Source organism: Drosophila sechellia, chromosome X (assembly GCF_004382195.2).
Source record: "Drosophila sechellia strain sech25 chromosome X, ASM438219v1, whole genome shotgun sequence".
Classification (NCBI taxonomy): domain Eukaryota; kingdom Metazoa; phylum Arthropoda; class Insecta; order Diptera; family Drosophilidae; genus Drosophila; species Drosophila sechellia.
The window spans coordinates 11,400,830-11,416,473 of NC_045954.1; the positions used below are offsets into that span (position 1 = coordinate 11,400,830).

At 45.1% G+C, this 15,644-nt stretch overlaps 1 protein-coding gene across 3 annotated transcripts; it reads left to right on the forward strand.

The window, feature by feature from the left end:
- The first annotated feature begins 128 nt into the window (after positions 1-128).
- On the forward strand, positions 129-15,443 carry LOC6619895 (transcriptional regulator of filamentous growth FLO8). 3 transcript variants are annotated; one of them, XR_004362338.1, is made up of 7 exons: positions 129-422; positions 1,999-2,269; positions 2,844-5,386; positions 8,514-8,687; positions 10,231-10,573; positions 11,841-12,545; positions 13,818-13,980. XR_004362338.1 is itself a non-coding variant. In XM_032724336.1 (6 exons), exons 2-6 carry the CDS (start codon positions 2,008-2,010, stop codon positions 13,826-13,828), a joined length of 3,333 nt encoding a protein of 1,110 aa, XP_032580227.1. In that variant the 5' UTR covers positions 133-422; positions 1,999-2,007; the 3' UTR covers positions 13,829-13,980. The 3 variants fall into 3 exon arrangements, 2 of the variants coding, with proteins under 2 accessions (XP_032580227.1, XP_032580226.1); XM_032724336.1 differs by lacking the exon at positions 11,841-12,545 and having other exon boundaries at positions 133-422; XM_032724335.1 differs by lacking the exons at positions 129-422; positions 11,841-12,545; positions 13,818-13,980 and adding an exon at positions 14,541-15,443 and having other exon boundaries at positions 2,008-2,269.
- The last annotated feature ends 201 nt before the right edge of the window (positions 15,444-15,644 follow it).

Below are 15,644 nucleotides of genomic sequence, written 5' to 3' on the forward strand. Positions count from 1 at the left end.
TTGGTAAAGATTATTAAGTACGTATAGTTTTCCAACTCATTGAAATAATCGTCCTACCTGGCAACTTCGCTTATGCCTATCGATGGTTCGCTCGATAGCGCCAACAATCGATAGACAGTATTTGTGTATTGGAAACGCGGCTTAACTAAATGCAGATTTTTCCGCTGATTCGGCTGCTAAAGATGCACTTTTGAGCCGCAGCGAGTGCACCCACTCCCCCGAGTTCGAGTGCAGTTGCAGTCGTGAAAGCTTGAAAAGTGCGCGGAGCAAGGAGAGCGACAAGTTCGTTGAGCTACAGCGAAACGGAAAAGTGCAAAAGCGGGGGAAACAGGCGCAGCGGAGCGGATGATAAACGGAACTCGGGATCGGAAAATTGGAAGCAAACCCAACCACCGATTATAAAAAAAGGAAGCATCTTAAAAGTAAGGATTTCAAGCTAAAGTTTCTGCGAAAGCGCGAGGAAAACAAAAACGCCAACTAAACTAACGGAACAGTGCGTCGAGATATATGCATGTGTATGTGGTATTCGTATGTGTGACTTTAGCTGCGTGCGATGGTATTGTTCCTGTGTAAATAAACAAAACCCGGCTCTTTAGTCTTCCTTAGTTCGTTTCGCATTTCTCTGCGAGGATTTTTTTATTGAAAACACCTAATTTGGCATAGCATAACTTCCAGTTTATTTCCCTATTCTGCAAACTGTGTGTATCAGTGTTCTGGTGCTTCCAGCATGCCGTAAAAATCGATAGCGCGTCGTCGGTTGTTTATTTTATGCTTCGTCTGCATTTTGCAGCCCCTTTTTATCGCTCTCCTCTTTTCACCCACCCTTGCACTCACTCACACTCTCTCCGGCGGAGTCGTGTGATGCATACACACACACACCCACACACACATGCATACGGCTGATACGGGAAATTAAAAATAATACTTTTTATCGCGGCATGCAAAAGGCAAAGCTGCAAAAACAGACACAATTCCAATTCCAACAGCAATAATCTAGCCATGCAATCAATTTTAGCCAAACAATAAGAAGAATCGTTTGGTTTCAGTTTCCCCGCTTTTCTTTTCCGTTTTTTTTCCTCTTTATATTCGGTTTTATCGCATTTTCCGCTCATTATGGCAGTTTAGCATATTTATGCTGGAAAAATATTGGGGTTTCTTCGCTTCTTACCTTTGTTTTACGTTTTGTTTTGCTGTCGGGCTGTAAAAACAGCAGTTAATCCAATTAAGAAAAATAAAACTCTAAATGCCATCGCCACCACGAATTCGAAATCACCTATTATCTACTCAATAGATATTCATCTTATTTATTTATCTACTCAAAAGATATTCATCTTATTTATTTTCCAAGATAAATATTAAATTGTAAATATATAAAAGTACCAAACACTTGTTCAAATAGAATTTCTGCTAATCGCAGCTGTTTTACAGTCATTATTATTATTATTTATTAACTTAGATTTCTGCAGTTTGCGATTTTATAAAAATGATTCAATTTTTTATCTCGACTTTGCTATTAAACTTGATACATAAGCAGAAAATATTTGCTACAATGACGAATATTTCATTTTCAGCTTATGTGTAACGTAGCTTATTTTTTGTTAAATTAATATTGAAGAATTTACTCTACTTCTTATGTGATATATTGAAAAAATAGTACTTTTGTCTATTAGAATATATTGAAACCGTAACTTATTGGTTAATCTCAAAACTGGTCGAGTAAACAGAGAATCTTGAGATAGTTTCTTGAATTGGTTATAATTTGCATGGTTGGCCTATCTTTTGGGTCGGCTATGCCCGCCTCTTTGCTTCGTAGAGGAGCTTGGGCACCGGGCACTTGCAATTGGCACCAGCTTCGGGCCAGTCAGTTCGCCAGACTTGGTCTTTGGGTCGAGATGTAGAGCTGGATAGTGTGCCACACTATATAGGGGATACTACTGCGATACGGATACCGCGAACACGGCTGACATGCACTAATGCTCCGAATAATGCCTATTGCAGACGGGGATAATGGAGTCACAGAAGCGGCCTTCGTTGGATTTACACACGGATGTGCCAGCAGGATCAGCAGCTGGAGGATCTGGGCTGGGAGCTGCAGCTGAGTTGTCGCCCACTTCCGGTTTCCTGCCGGACATGCCGCAGTGGAAGAAGGACCTCATCCAGCGCCGGAAAACGAACGTGGCCCGCACCCAGGCGGCGTCCATCACCTCGCCCACCGATGGCAGTTGTGGGGCTTTGGCAGAAGCCAACGCAGCTCCAGGTGCAATTGCAGGTGAGTGGTGGTTGGACAAACTGGAATACTTTCACCTGACATGCAAATTAAAGGTATTTTCAAGCCAAGCATTTCTGTCAAGGCATGTTAGGTGCAAGTATTCGTATTTCTAATAGCTATTTCTTGCATTTTTGTGCAAACGGAATACTTGCAATTATTTTTCTTATCCGTTTTAAGAAATACCGTTCGGTACTTATAATAATCTCAACGAACTTCGGAATGAGTTTTAAAATATTTAAAGACTGTCGTAGCAAATAGTAATCAGTGTGAAATATATTGACTGGAAAAATGCGAAAGACTAATTGTGACTTACACAATCTGCAATTGCTCAGTTGGCATTAATCAGCCATAAGTAATGGTAACAAGTGTTTTTAATTCGTTTTGCCAACAGTTGCGATTTCCTATACCAGTATACTTTTAAATTAGCCGCCTTACATATCGATATTCGCTTATCGATAGCTCACAGAGTTGTCAGACTGCGGACGAATAAGATGAAAAAAACAAAGTAATGTTTTAATGTTTTGTCTTTATAACATTTGTATTTGGTTTCTTTCTCCAACCCTTTTTACAACAGATTTCACAGAACCGGCGACAATCAGTAGCACTAGTCAAAAGAGAAACATGATCGGTTCAGAGGAAAAGGCTGAGAAATCTTCTATTTCGAATACCAATTCCGATTCCACTGGAGGTCATCACTCTGTTGTTGCCGTCTCCCTTTCGCCCGATGCGGCAGCAACAACAAATGTAACAGTAACACCAATACCAAAGCAGCGATCGAGTTTACTCAACACAAGAAGTCAGGAGAGGGAGATGGTGCGATATATTCTAAGCGAGAGCGGAGAGCGCGATGGAGAGCCAGAGAGCGGCGAACAGCCGGCTGGTGTGGTGAGTAGCAGCCGGTGCGGTGAAGTTGAAACTGGCACAATTGGATCGCCGTCGTCGTCAGCAAATCAAAATCCAAACCCAAATCATTTAAAAACGAAATGCAAACCGGGACAGAGCGTTGCTGAGGGCAAGCCTTCAGCGAAAGAGACCATCGTCGATAACAGCAAGAGCTGCAGCAAAACCAAGAGTATTTCCGATAAATTGCAGAGCAACAAGTTTATAATTCAACAGCAGCAGCAACAACAACAGCAGCAACAACAGCAACTGTCGCCCACAAAGGTAACGGTAAAACCGACAATGGTCGCCATGCAAGAGATGAAGAAGACAACCAAACAAAATGGCCAGCACCGACATCTAGCGGGCAAAATTGGCAACGTAGCAGGAGGAGATGTGGATCCACAACATGCACCGACGAATCCCATACCAGATTCATTGGACACCGGTGAGGATCTGAGCTACGGGCCCGGAATTGTGTCCAAGCTGCGATGCCGCTACTTGAGCCTGGCCCTCCGCGAGTCCCGCCAGCAGAGCAGTAAACAACGCCTCCAACGCTCCACCAGTCTGAACACCCTGCTCGACCGCGACGATGACGAGGTGGAAGTGGAGGAGCCCGAAGTACCCAACAGCCAGGTGCGTGCCAAATCCACACCGCCACCGATATTGGGGGCAAAACCGACACCGAAACCCAGCAGCCAGCAGCAGCGTCCCGTCAGTCTGGGCGCTAATGGAACTGGATCAGCTGTTAACCCGCCCTCGAATTCGGATCAGGCCCAAACGGGCGCCGTTGCCAATGGAGGCACAGGATCTGGCCAACGATCGCGTCACTTTAAACGCGGCAACGAGGTGATGAAGCGGGCACGTTCCGTGGAGGCTCTGCTCTGCGAGAAATCACCATGGAACAGCCAGAGAATCAGCACTGCCAGCGCAGCTTCAGCAGCAGCGCCTTCACCACCTGCTCCCAAGGCCACAGCCGCTGCTCCCTCACCTGTTACATCGCCCACCTGCGTTACCATCGAGGACAAGATCCACAATGCCCGCGAACGACTGCACAGCGGCACGGATACGGCGCCACCCAAGCGTCTGACCTCCATCATCGATGACACCGAGCGGCCGCCACCAGATCTGGTCAAGCAGACGCTCAAGATGTTTGAGGCGAGTGCCAATCGACGACCGCGCGCGGCCCATCGTTCCAATGGTGTTGGCGGAGTGGCCAGCAAGGTGGCCAACTACAAATCGATCATTAAGGATCAGAAGCAACCATCATCAGCAGCTGCGACGCCTCCGCCGCCCGGCATGGGTTTTGCCTCCTCAACGCCGCTAAGGCATGTCCATCCGGATATTATACCCCGTCAGGTGGATTCGCCCGTATCGGCGTTGAGTGTGATGATGCGTCGCATGGAGCTGCAGGAGCCCGAGACGCCGGAAAGGGAGACACGGGACGCAGAGGCCACACCGCAGAGCGAGGCGCCAAGTGAGACTGAGCGAAATGATCGCGATGAAGGCGATGGCGAAGTCGATGACGACAACCACAACTACAACGACGACGATCACGACGACGGCGACGAAGGCAGCGACAACAATGAGCAACGCGATAAAATGGGCGCGGCGGCGGCAGGCGATAAGCCTAAGCCCTCAGCGGAATCGGCAGCGGGAGGCGCCCAACGATCATTCGGTGCCTCGACGGAGAACGCGCATGTAGCCAGCGGGAGTAGCAGCAGTACCAGTGCCAGTGTACGCAAGCTCAACAACAACAACGACTCCAGCAGCGGACCAGCGGTGACCAAACAGATCGGAGTCATCCGTCCGCTATTCAATAGCCAGGGAGCTGGAAGCATGCCGCTAACGAGTCGCGAGATCGAAAAGAATCGCATCAATGAGATGAAGAAGTCGACGGCCACAGATGCCGGTGGTGCGGTAACCGGATCGGGTTCCGGATCCGGAACGGTTGCTGGTGCTGGATCAGGAACCTCGCCCACCACTAGTCTCGACAGCGTGATAAACACCAAGGAAGCGGCCAGCAGCGAAACGGATGCCAGTGCCTCGCCACTGTGGACACTGCGCAAGCTGAGGAATCAGAGCCAGTCGGCCGGCGGAGGATCGGGTCCCAGTTCGAGCCTTCATTCCACAGAGAACACCTCGATGGTGTTCAACTTTTCCAAGAGCACCAAGGAAGTGCCCGACTACATCGAAAGCGACGTTGTGATTTACAGGCGCAAGCGGGAGCTGCCAAAGGTGAGTCCCCGGATTGTGGAAATGGGTACTACGACTAGGTACTAGGGTTTCCATTTCCATTCCTTCACGCAATTCTTTCGTGCGTTTCGTTTTCATTTTTACGAAATCTTTCCCGGAAGAGTCACATTTTAGAAGTCTTATCGGCGGGCAGCCTTGCGGATTATTTCATGCTTAACAATTACCCCCCATGCATTATTATTTTCGCCGATAGTAATTTGGTTTCTTTCGTCCGTCCCCAATATCTTTGTTGTTTTGGCTCATTTTCCTTTTCTTTCTCGCGTACTTTTTTGTATTATTATTATTTTTTTTGTGTCATACGGCGGCGGCAGCCATGCCGTATAAACAAATATGAAACAAAGCACACAGAGAACAGCGATCATGCGCATTTCGAAATTTCAGGGCGAGAACGGAACTGAGGAACTGCGGAGAATTGGGTGGCGCAGTGACAAAGCGCCACTTGGATACTCTTTCTTTCCTTCATTTGAGGAAACTCGTGTGCCATATGTATGTACATGTATCTTGATATCTTTGCCTTCTGGGAAATTAGTCATGTGTCGTGAATACGTCGTTAATAACGCCAATATTGCCAAGATGACTGACTAACTGCTCACTTGCAATCTCCGCCAGCTGTTCGATCGCTGATCGTTAATGGGTATATATTTATGGGTTGGAGTTTTACAGATTAGGAAGCAGTTGTTAGTTGCTTTAGGAAACTTTGTGTTTTTTAGTTGGTATGGCATTAGGAAACTATTGGGTTACACTTAATATATCTGCAATATATACAAGAGATCAGTAATGGGATGTAATATCAGTAATATGTAAATGCATTATGATACAGTTTCGATGGTTAGGCCTCCTCTTTCAATTATCATTGAAATTAGCAGAACCACAGGTTTCCAATGACTTCTGATGGGTATGTGTGTGTGTGGCCATTTATTATCTGCCGGCAGCCAAATCATCGTGTTGATCAATAAGTATCTGGCCAAGATTACACAGCACAGTCGGTTAATCACAACAATACGGCGATCTGGCAGATCAGTTGGGGGGATCTGCCACTGCCACTGCCATTGCTGGTGCTATTGCTTTAGGAAGTGGCAAACCCCTAATAGAGATCGAGGCTTGCATCACAGCTGCGAATAGTTCGATGTGATCTTCTGGTCCGAGTCAATTAAAATTCGCCTTGAATAGCTTGCCGATCGATAGCCCCGGATCGTGTGCGACATGAGCAGATGCCCCTCCTATATATGCATATACATAACTCGATATATATATATGTACATAACACATATATCTGCATATTCTTTCCCAAGTCTGCTTTGTTCCCAGCCAGATGCAAGTCTCATCTTCTGGCAGTCTTCTGTCTTCGGTCGCTTCTTCTTCGTTTGGGATCTTCTGTGGCTGCACTTTTCGAGATCGGAAGAATGGGAAACCAGTTTTGAAGCATGCATATGGACATGAGAAGATATTTCTGCGCTTCCTGCTGCTGCCAGCAAAAGTCCGAGTCTATGTGTACACAGTGCCCATGAGATATTATGTGTCTGTCTCTCGGTCTGCCTGTCTGTGGGGAACTTTATTCTTGGGGCACACAGCAGCTCCTCGGGATGCCGGTTTCGATGGTATGGGATGGGATGGGATGCAAGGCAATGTTGCTCCTTACAGCTGTTCCTGTTGCCTTGCCAGGCATGTTCAAAAATACCCTTTATTTTGTGCAGGCAATTGAGCTTTTCTTATTGTTTATATTATGATCAGAATTGCTTATCAATTCAATAGCTCAACTTGAGACATCAAATCAATAGAATGATTCTTGTTTATAGTAGATATCCAATACGTATGGGTTGATTTGATATGAAAGAGATACTACCAAATCTCCACAATAGTTTCTAACCCAAATATTAGTCTTCGCAATTGGAAAAGCGAATGGTGCAGCCCATACTCTATAGAGTCTATATAGCTCTCCCTTAGCTTTAGACTTTGCTTTCGGTGCGGTTGATTTTTCCTCTTGCCTTCTTCTCGCTGGCAAACCCGTTTTGTTTGTGCTTAGTGCCGTTCTCCTCTCCCTCTCTCTCTCTCTCTCTCTCTCTTTCTCAGCTGCCATGTTTCTCTCTATGTCCATATCCATATCTCCATATCTCCATGGCTCCATGGCTCCATGGCTCTCTTCGCCCTCTTCCTGCCACTGAACTCAATTTTGTCAATTCTTTTTTGAGGCTCACTTCTACTTACTGTGTTTGCTTTTGCTTTTTGCCTTTGCCTTGTCTCTTTTATCTCGCTATGAACTTTATTATCTGCGGCACTGGTATATATATGGCATATATAGCATATGGTATGGGGGTCGATTTGTGCCACAAAAAAAAAGTATAAAAAAATGGGCCAAAAACAGTGGGACAGTGGGTTTTGGTGAGGGAGGGGAGGAAAGGAGAGGAGAGGAGCGGAGCCGATAGAGTAGATATATGACATGGAACGGGACTGGGAACTGAAATTGGAACCGGGGGACCTGGACTTGGTACTTGGTACACTGCTTTGGAGCTCTGGAACCCCCGGCGTGAGTCACAGATGACCCATAACAAAACGCCGATTAAGAATGGCTTTCCATGAATTTCACTTTTCGAACACATGGTGACCTGGAATTTGGACAGATTTTCGTGTGGAAGGGGTGAAGCTGATCCTCCTTTGTAAATTGTCGAGAGACAGCCATTTAAATCCAAAAAAAGAAACAAATATGAAATACTTATGGTAAACGAGTTATGCATCAGCGAAAAGAGGAGGGTTGCTGGAAGTTCTGCAACTTCTGTAGGTAGTTAAAGCGAAATAAAGGCGTGTTAACCATTAAATGATAATATCTGAAGCAGCAGAAGAACATTGCAAATAGCTTTAACAACATTCGAAAGCAATAACACATTTTTTAAGTGCCTTGTTTGCATTTTAACGAATTTCATTTCCCTGCCAACAAAACGTTTGCACTGAAGATAATGAATATTTTTGTTGGGGGTGTTGTATACTAATTCAAAATCAAAATCTACTGATTTTTTATTATTATTATTTGAACTATTTGAACTACTTGGTAATGCCAAGAGTCAAGTATTTTTTGGTTGTACTAATAGTTTTTTTTATCATCTTATCCTTTTAGCCAAATGAACCTGGCTTCGTGCTGCTGGGCGATCTCTCCGTGGAGACGTCGACGGACACGGACTACGACGACTACTCCATGTGCCCACCATCGCCGTGCGATGTGGAGTTTGAGAACGCCAACATTGTGATCGACGGCAAGTCCAGCATACGCCAGAAACCCAAAGAGTCTTCGGTAGGTACTACACCAATGGATATTGCCGGGATTCGATTGGAGATCGCCTAGATCTCAACTCAATCCCAAGCCATACTTGTATGCGTTCGTTACATACCCCACTACTTGTGAGTGAGTCAGGTGCGGCGTTTTGTTTTTTGCTACCGAAGGGTAGATAGCATTGGTTCTTTTTTCAATTGTGTAGTTGAAAAGGATAAGATAAGATTACTTGTGCCCCTTGGCAAGGAGGGAATGTACATACACACACATTCGAACTGTTTGACCACTCACTCGATGGGTGGTGAGGGCGTCCGATAAGCGGGAATGTAAAGCATAAACACTTTTGCCTTATATAACCTTTATATCGAGTGTGTGTGCGTGTCGGTCGGTCGTCGCCTGTCCCAGGGACTATTAATCAACCCGCATTAGGCTCGCCTTATTTCGGGATTTGTTTGCCCATTTTGTGATTGTGCTGCGGCCAGATCTGTTTCGCCTGTCGCTAATTTATTTATTTATTCCTTTGCTCGGGTGCGTTCCATCAGTGTGACTGATATGGGAATCGCTACTCGACTATTGTCTTTAGCCTCAGCAGCCACCGGCTGTATTTCGGTATCAATTCAATCGTATTACGCGTATCGCATCGCATCTCATCGAATTGCGTCGGCCTGTTGGGGTTTGTTCTCCGATAAGGAAGGAGCCCGATTTCTGCAGTCATTGGGGTTGACTCATACATATGGCATTGCGATAAGGCATCCATCGATGAGTAAGTGCCGACCGGGTTTGCGAGTTGCTTTTGTAACAATCTATTTGCCATTAAACCAATGTCACGGTTAAATGCCTTTATTGCCAGCTGAAAACTGGCCAAAAATTATCAAATGCATTATGCATTTGCACCCCACATTGCCGAAAGTCCATCAATCAGTGGGATATTTTATTTTTATTTATAACAAGGTATTGGTCCAATGCTTTCGTCTAACCTTGAATTTTTATGGCTAGCAGAGAAACTACTTAGTTTCGAACATATGTATATTCAATGATTTCTGGACCGCTAAATGTAAATCGAACCATCTGGTTATGCAAATTACATTTAGACCAATAGTCAAACGAAACCAAAATAAAGGTTAGAAAACAATAAACATATATAAGTGCCTTTAGAGGCCTTAAGTTAATATGTAATCTTAGTCAAAGTGCAATATCCAAATAGTTATCACTAATTTCAATTGCGTCAGTATTAATGTAAATTCTACATTCGCTTCGTTATCAGCAATGCCAGCTAGTCATACATTTATGCCAAATTAAAAATGGTTTCGTTTAAAGGGAAAGTGGTTGAGTGGCATGATTTCAGTTCACTACGGGTATTAATTATATGACTCAAAACAGTTAGGCGTGTAAAGATTTGTCGCAAAAATGGCATTTGATTATTAGTTATGGTTATTATTCAACAAATGATTAATTATAACATGAACGCTGCTGACTTCAGATTCTGATACCCCATTGAAGCCCATCGAAGTGAAACTAATCTCAGAATCGACCACTGATCAGATTTCTTTCGATTTTCCCACAGTTCCGCGTGCAGTTCAATGACACGCTGACGTCGACGTTTGAATACCCCTCCGAGGCATCGATGACCATCGAGGATCCGCCGTACGCCGATCCCTTCGGCCATGTGAGCAAACACCATCAGATGCTGCTCGCCGAGCAGATGCACCTGTTGCAGCACCAGGAGCAGCTGGACCTGGAGCAGATGCACCAGCTGGGACTGGCGCCGGAGCAGCACCATCATGTGACCGTCGACGAGATCATCGAGCTGCCCACATCGACGGCGGGACATGGACATGGCATCGGAATTGGACACAGGGCGGGTGCAGCGGGGGGCGGCGGCACGATGCTGGGGAATTTACCGATGGGTAAGTAATATCTGTTCCACCGAGTCCATCCAAGCGTGCATTGTATTATTATTATTATTATTATTATTTTTTTTTTTTATTGTTGTTGCTGTACGTTGTACGAGATGTATGTTGTGTGTTGTTGTATGTGGCATGCAGCAGCGAATGATGATGGAATGGCTTTTGTCTTTGTCTCTCTCTGCACTCTCTGTCGCCGTCTCTCTCTCTATATATATCTCTCTCTCTGTCTGCCTGATTGCCTGCATACTTGCCTCTCTATCTAAAACAATCTATACCCGTCTCTATCTCTGTCACTTGCCTTGTCCTTAATCTTGACTTACCATCAACCAGCGTTGTGTTCTTGAGTTTTGTTTGTTTGTTTACCATCATTAATACCCACTCATCCATCACACATCGTCGCGATCTCTTTGTTTTTTTTTTTTTTTTTTTTTTTTTGTGTTTGAGTTCAACACTTTCGTTTGCCTTGGGCGGATGGCGAATATAGCAATTGAAAAACCCCAAAGACAACTCAAGACACTTGTTTAGCAATGAACGTAGAAAGGTAGTGCCAATAAGCAGCAGGGAAATATATGTAAATCAGGTGGATAACCATTCTTACAATGCTAGTTATAAAATGTGACGATGTTAAGGAATTTACATGCACAATCTTATGCTCCATTTAGGATTTACAATGTTCTAATTAAAATGTGTCCAAATTAAAAAAATCAATGTGTAGTTCTCGTACAAACTAGAGTTTATAGGACTACGAACCCAGTTCGGAACTGGGTGACCTGGAAGCCCACATCCAATGCCTCGCTAAACTCTCGGGTATATAACAACGAAGGTTTCTGCACTTTACAGATGCTGATAATAGAGCCACAGAGCATATTGTCTCCGTATCCGTTTCTGAGCCCGCTCCACAATTCGCTCCAGCCTCCGTCTCCGCCTCAACTTTCGTAACCGTCTCAGATCCCAAATGTCGTAGCGCCAGGACCTCGGGCAACGGCGGCTGCTGGCCGTGGCCGAAGTTCCGTACGGTCCTTGGTGCTCAGTTTCGCCGGCTGACCAGGCGCATCAGGTGGGTGCAGCCATCAGCTAGCAGCAGCCCTTCCAATGCCCCGTTTACCGATCCCCGATCCACCTGCTCTTCTATATACATACGCTATGTCACAGCTCTCAACGAACCAAAAGCTAAACCCAAGCCACCGAGATCTCCAAATAGCAAACCGTCGTGCTGTGGTCTTTTCTGGCTGAAAGGCTTTCAATTTCCCCTCACGCATATTTGCAGATTACCCAAGTTTAGGGAGGGGTATTATCTTGCCACAGTCGCCACAACAGCAGTCACCGCAGCGGCAGGAGCAGCCAGAACCTGCCATAGCCACATCGGCAACAGCAACACTGGGAGCAGTGGCAGGATCAGCAGTGGCAATGCCAACCGAAGTGGAAATCGAGCCACCACTACCAGCACCACCAGTCACAGTCGCCAAGCGCCCGCAGCTCCCGGCGAAGCCTCCACAGCAGCAGCAACAACAAGCGGCGCGTAGGGCCAGGCCATCGGTGCTTTTGAAACCGCAGTACGCCTGCTTCCTTCAGCACGACGATGATGCACCCAAATCCCAGCCAGCTGCTGCTGGACGACCGCGCAAGGCAGCCTCGTTTTCATTGGGCAATCAACGCCAATCGAAGGAGCAGCAGCAAGATCATCATCATTACCAGCCGCAGCATCAGCAGAGTAAATATGAACGCAGCGATTGCAGTAGGAGTCGGGGCAGTGGCGAGAGTCCAGCTCCAGAACTCCAGCAGCGACGTCGTCGGCCTAGTCTGCCGTCGTCGCTGGCTTTGTCCAATGCCAGCTCGGCCCTGCTCCAGGCACGCATTCCAGGCACCACGCTCTACTATGTCTGATGGCCACCCGATATGAAAAGCACTAATCTCCAAACTCCAGATAACCAGATACTCCAACTCCGAACCGATTTGAAACCGCCAGCGAAACGTAGGCATTGCCCAAGCTTTACTATATGTTTACAACTAGGCTAAAGAACACCCATCATCCCCTGGATACCTCTTGGTGACCCCGTTCCGCTCCCAAAAAATAAAAAACAAATATATATGTTTTGATGGCCGCTAAACTGTAAAGTGTAACCCTGTGCATATCCGACTCACTCCAAAACAAATAACTCAATGCGGAAACCAGGAACACCAAACCCGAACACACCAATCACAACACACACAAGAAAACAAACACTGGGGCAACCGGACACTCGAAACACACGTTTAATCGATTCATAGATGCCACGATGCTTCCCGATGCCGATGCACTGACGCCGTTTATCGTTTATGCGATGCTCTGGATAAAAATCAACAGCAATTCGCGAATTAGCGATCGAAGAATACGCGAAGGATGATGGATTTTAGAACTAACCTAAATGAAGGATTATGCTGGTGTCCCCATGTTTCACTAAATCCAAACCATGTTCCTATGACTGCTGCTTGATAATGCCCTGCTCCCCCGTCTGTATTCATTATCCAAAACCTTAGGTATAAGATGCTCCATAGTCTATAGCAACCATTATATGGTATTTTACCTAGTAAATCGTATGCCAAGCATCATATTGAACTGTAGTATGCCCACCCAGCTCATGTGGAAGTTAATGATGATTGTAGAAAAGTATTTAGGTCACCTATAAATGTTGGAAACGCTTAAGAATTAAGCTAACTATTCAGCTAGAGATCGAAGAAACCATTGCGATAATTGATAACTAAGTGTTCAGGCAATTTTGGGGTGTAACTAAGCGTTTAATAAACCAAAAGCAAGCCTTCAGTTGCAACTAAAGCTGCAGACAAATCAAAGAACCTTATGTAGCGGCTGAGTTCGACATGTGTCCGGTGTAAACCAAACAAAAACGAATCATAGAACACTAGTTAGTGACTATTTTCATTTGAGTTACGTACTTAAGTATACATATTTGTGCACCCGTGTGAGTTGGCGTTAGTTATGTGTTATGTGCTTATGTATGTTTGCTTTGTTTGGCTCAGTTCGGTTTGGTATGCAGTTGTGGGGCATGTATTGAATTGCAATTTGCGATTTGAAATTGTAGCCATGTAGTTACGCTAACCCACCTTCTCGCCCCCGCTGTTTCCCGCCATCCAAATGGTTTTTCATTTCAACAACAACCTTTTGTTAAAGTCACCGCTGTCGCTTTGTTTGTTTGCTATTTGTTTACTTCTATTTCTATTTTTTGTTCATACCAATTTCTTTTTGCAGATATTATTTAAATGTAACAGAATACATAAGCAAAGCGTTGAAATAATATCTATTGTATACCAAAACCAAAAATATCTATGATAACAAACAAGCAAAGGCAATTAAATCGATCCGTAAACTGAATAACCGATTAATAACTGCAGCCGCTCAACCCGAACCGCAATAAATAACTATCAAGTAAAGAATAGAAGAACTTAACAATGAGAAATGCAATATTCAATATGCGAAATGCCAAATGCCAATCCAAATAACCCAATAACCGATTCAAGTGCGAGAACAGATATGCCACACCTCTAACCCAGTGCACTTGCTCTGTCTGCTCCGCTGGGCAATCAAACTAATCGCCAATTCATATTACTATTAAGGTAACTAACCCAGATTAGAACAGACACTCAAACACACCAGCCACCCACACCCACACTTGGCACATCCTAGTCATATCATCAACTTCCATCGCTCATCTCCACTTCCATTTCTCCATCAACTGGTCATGTTTCGTTTTCATTTGCTTGAAAAGATCCAGGCGAGATCCTCCTTTATCCACAACACCGTCACCTCACCTCGATTATATATACATATATATATATATATATATATTCTCAAATATATATTTCCCAACTCGGTGCCACCTTATTTACCATTTTACTAACCCCAAATCCTTCCAAGGATTTAAACCCACTTGAAATTAAGATATACAATCGACTAATCTCGTTCTAATTGCAGGCTCCACGGCTCTGGGCTTCTACACGCCCATGAAGGGCACGGCGATGGACAACCTATTCCAGCTGGGTGTCACCCGGTACGCCCTGCCCGAGAGCAGCAGCAGTGGGAGCAGCAATGGCAGCCACAGCCCGGGCAGCAACGGGAGCAGTCCAGCCGGAGCTGCAGGCAGCCGGTTGATGTTCAACGGGAATGGCAGCATTATGGGCATCGGCGAGGGACTGATCAAGGAGGGCGACTTGGCGGCAGCGGAAGCAGGACCTGGAGCTGCAGATGGAGTAGGTGCCTCCAAGAAGGGTTCAGTTGTTGACGAGGATGATTACCATCTGACGGCGACGCCGGGCGCCGAAGTTGTGTACAGCGAGGGTACACAGAAAACGGATTTGCTATATTAGGTCGCCCTGCCAGCCAAATAAACGGAGCGTCTAGCTCTTTTTCTACCGGTTTCCACCAAACTTCAAACCCAAACTCCAAACCTTCCGAGCATAGTACCCTACCACATCCTGATCGTTCCCCCAATTGAAAAGCGTGCGCTTAGGTAAAATATCAATTTCGGTTAGACACGAAAACAGTAATGAAGGAAATAAAAATAATAACAACAAGGCAACGTAAACCAAGTATGGCAAGATATCCATCAAGATACGTATATAAATAGATATTATTTGTAAGTTTGTAGGCCTAGAGATCCGATGTGTATGTGTACAACAGCAAGCGTGTGTGTCAGTCTTCTTTATAAATATATATATATGGTTTTTTTTTCGATAAATTAATAATTATATTATTGTAATGTATCTACATACGGCACTGAATGAACAACTTTGCTGCTGCAATTGTATTTGTATTTGTATTGTGTATTCCATTTACGGCATTTTGATAGTAAATATACAACAACAACAAATCAACGTATTTCCGACTGCATCCAGAAGGTTACTGAAACCTTAATTCACGAAGTACGCGACGAGCGGTCAGTTCCGCCCGAGTATTAACTTAATGGATCCTAACGATCCGATCTTGTGACCCATCATCATCCCTTTCCGCGACCCTTCCAAAACGAAAATGAAGAACATTCTAAGCTCCGCTTGCCCATTCGGCGGAAGAAAGCAAAGG

Bases quoted from the DNA above. Each gene is read 5' to 3' on its own strand.
- LOC6619895 (XM_032724335.1), top strand. From the start codon at position 2,008: ATGGAGTCACAGAAGCGGCCTTCGTTGGATTTACACACGGATGTGCCA. The intron at 2,270-2,843 runs GTGAGTGGTGGT...TTTTTACAACAG, and splicing joins AGCTCCAGGTGCAATTGCAG to ATTTCACAGAACCGGCGACA. The intron at 8,688-10,230 runs GTAGGTACTACA...ATTTTCCCACAG, and splicing joins AGAAACCCAAAGAGTCTTCG to TTCCGCGTGCAGTTCAATGA.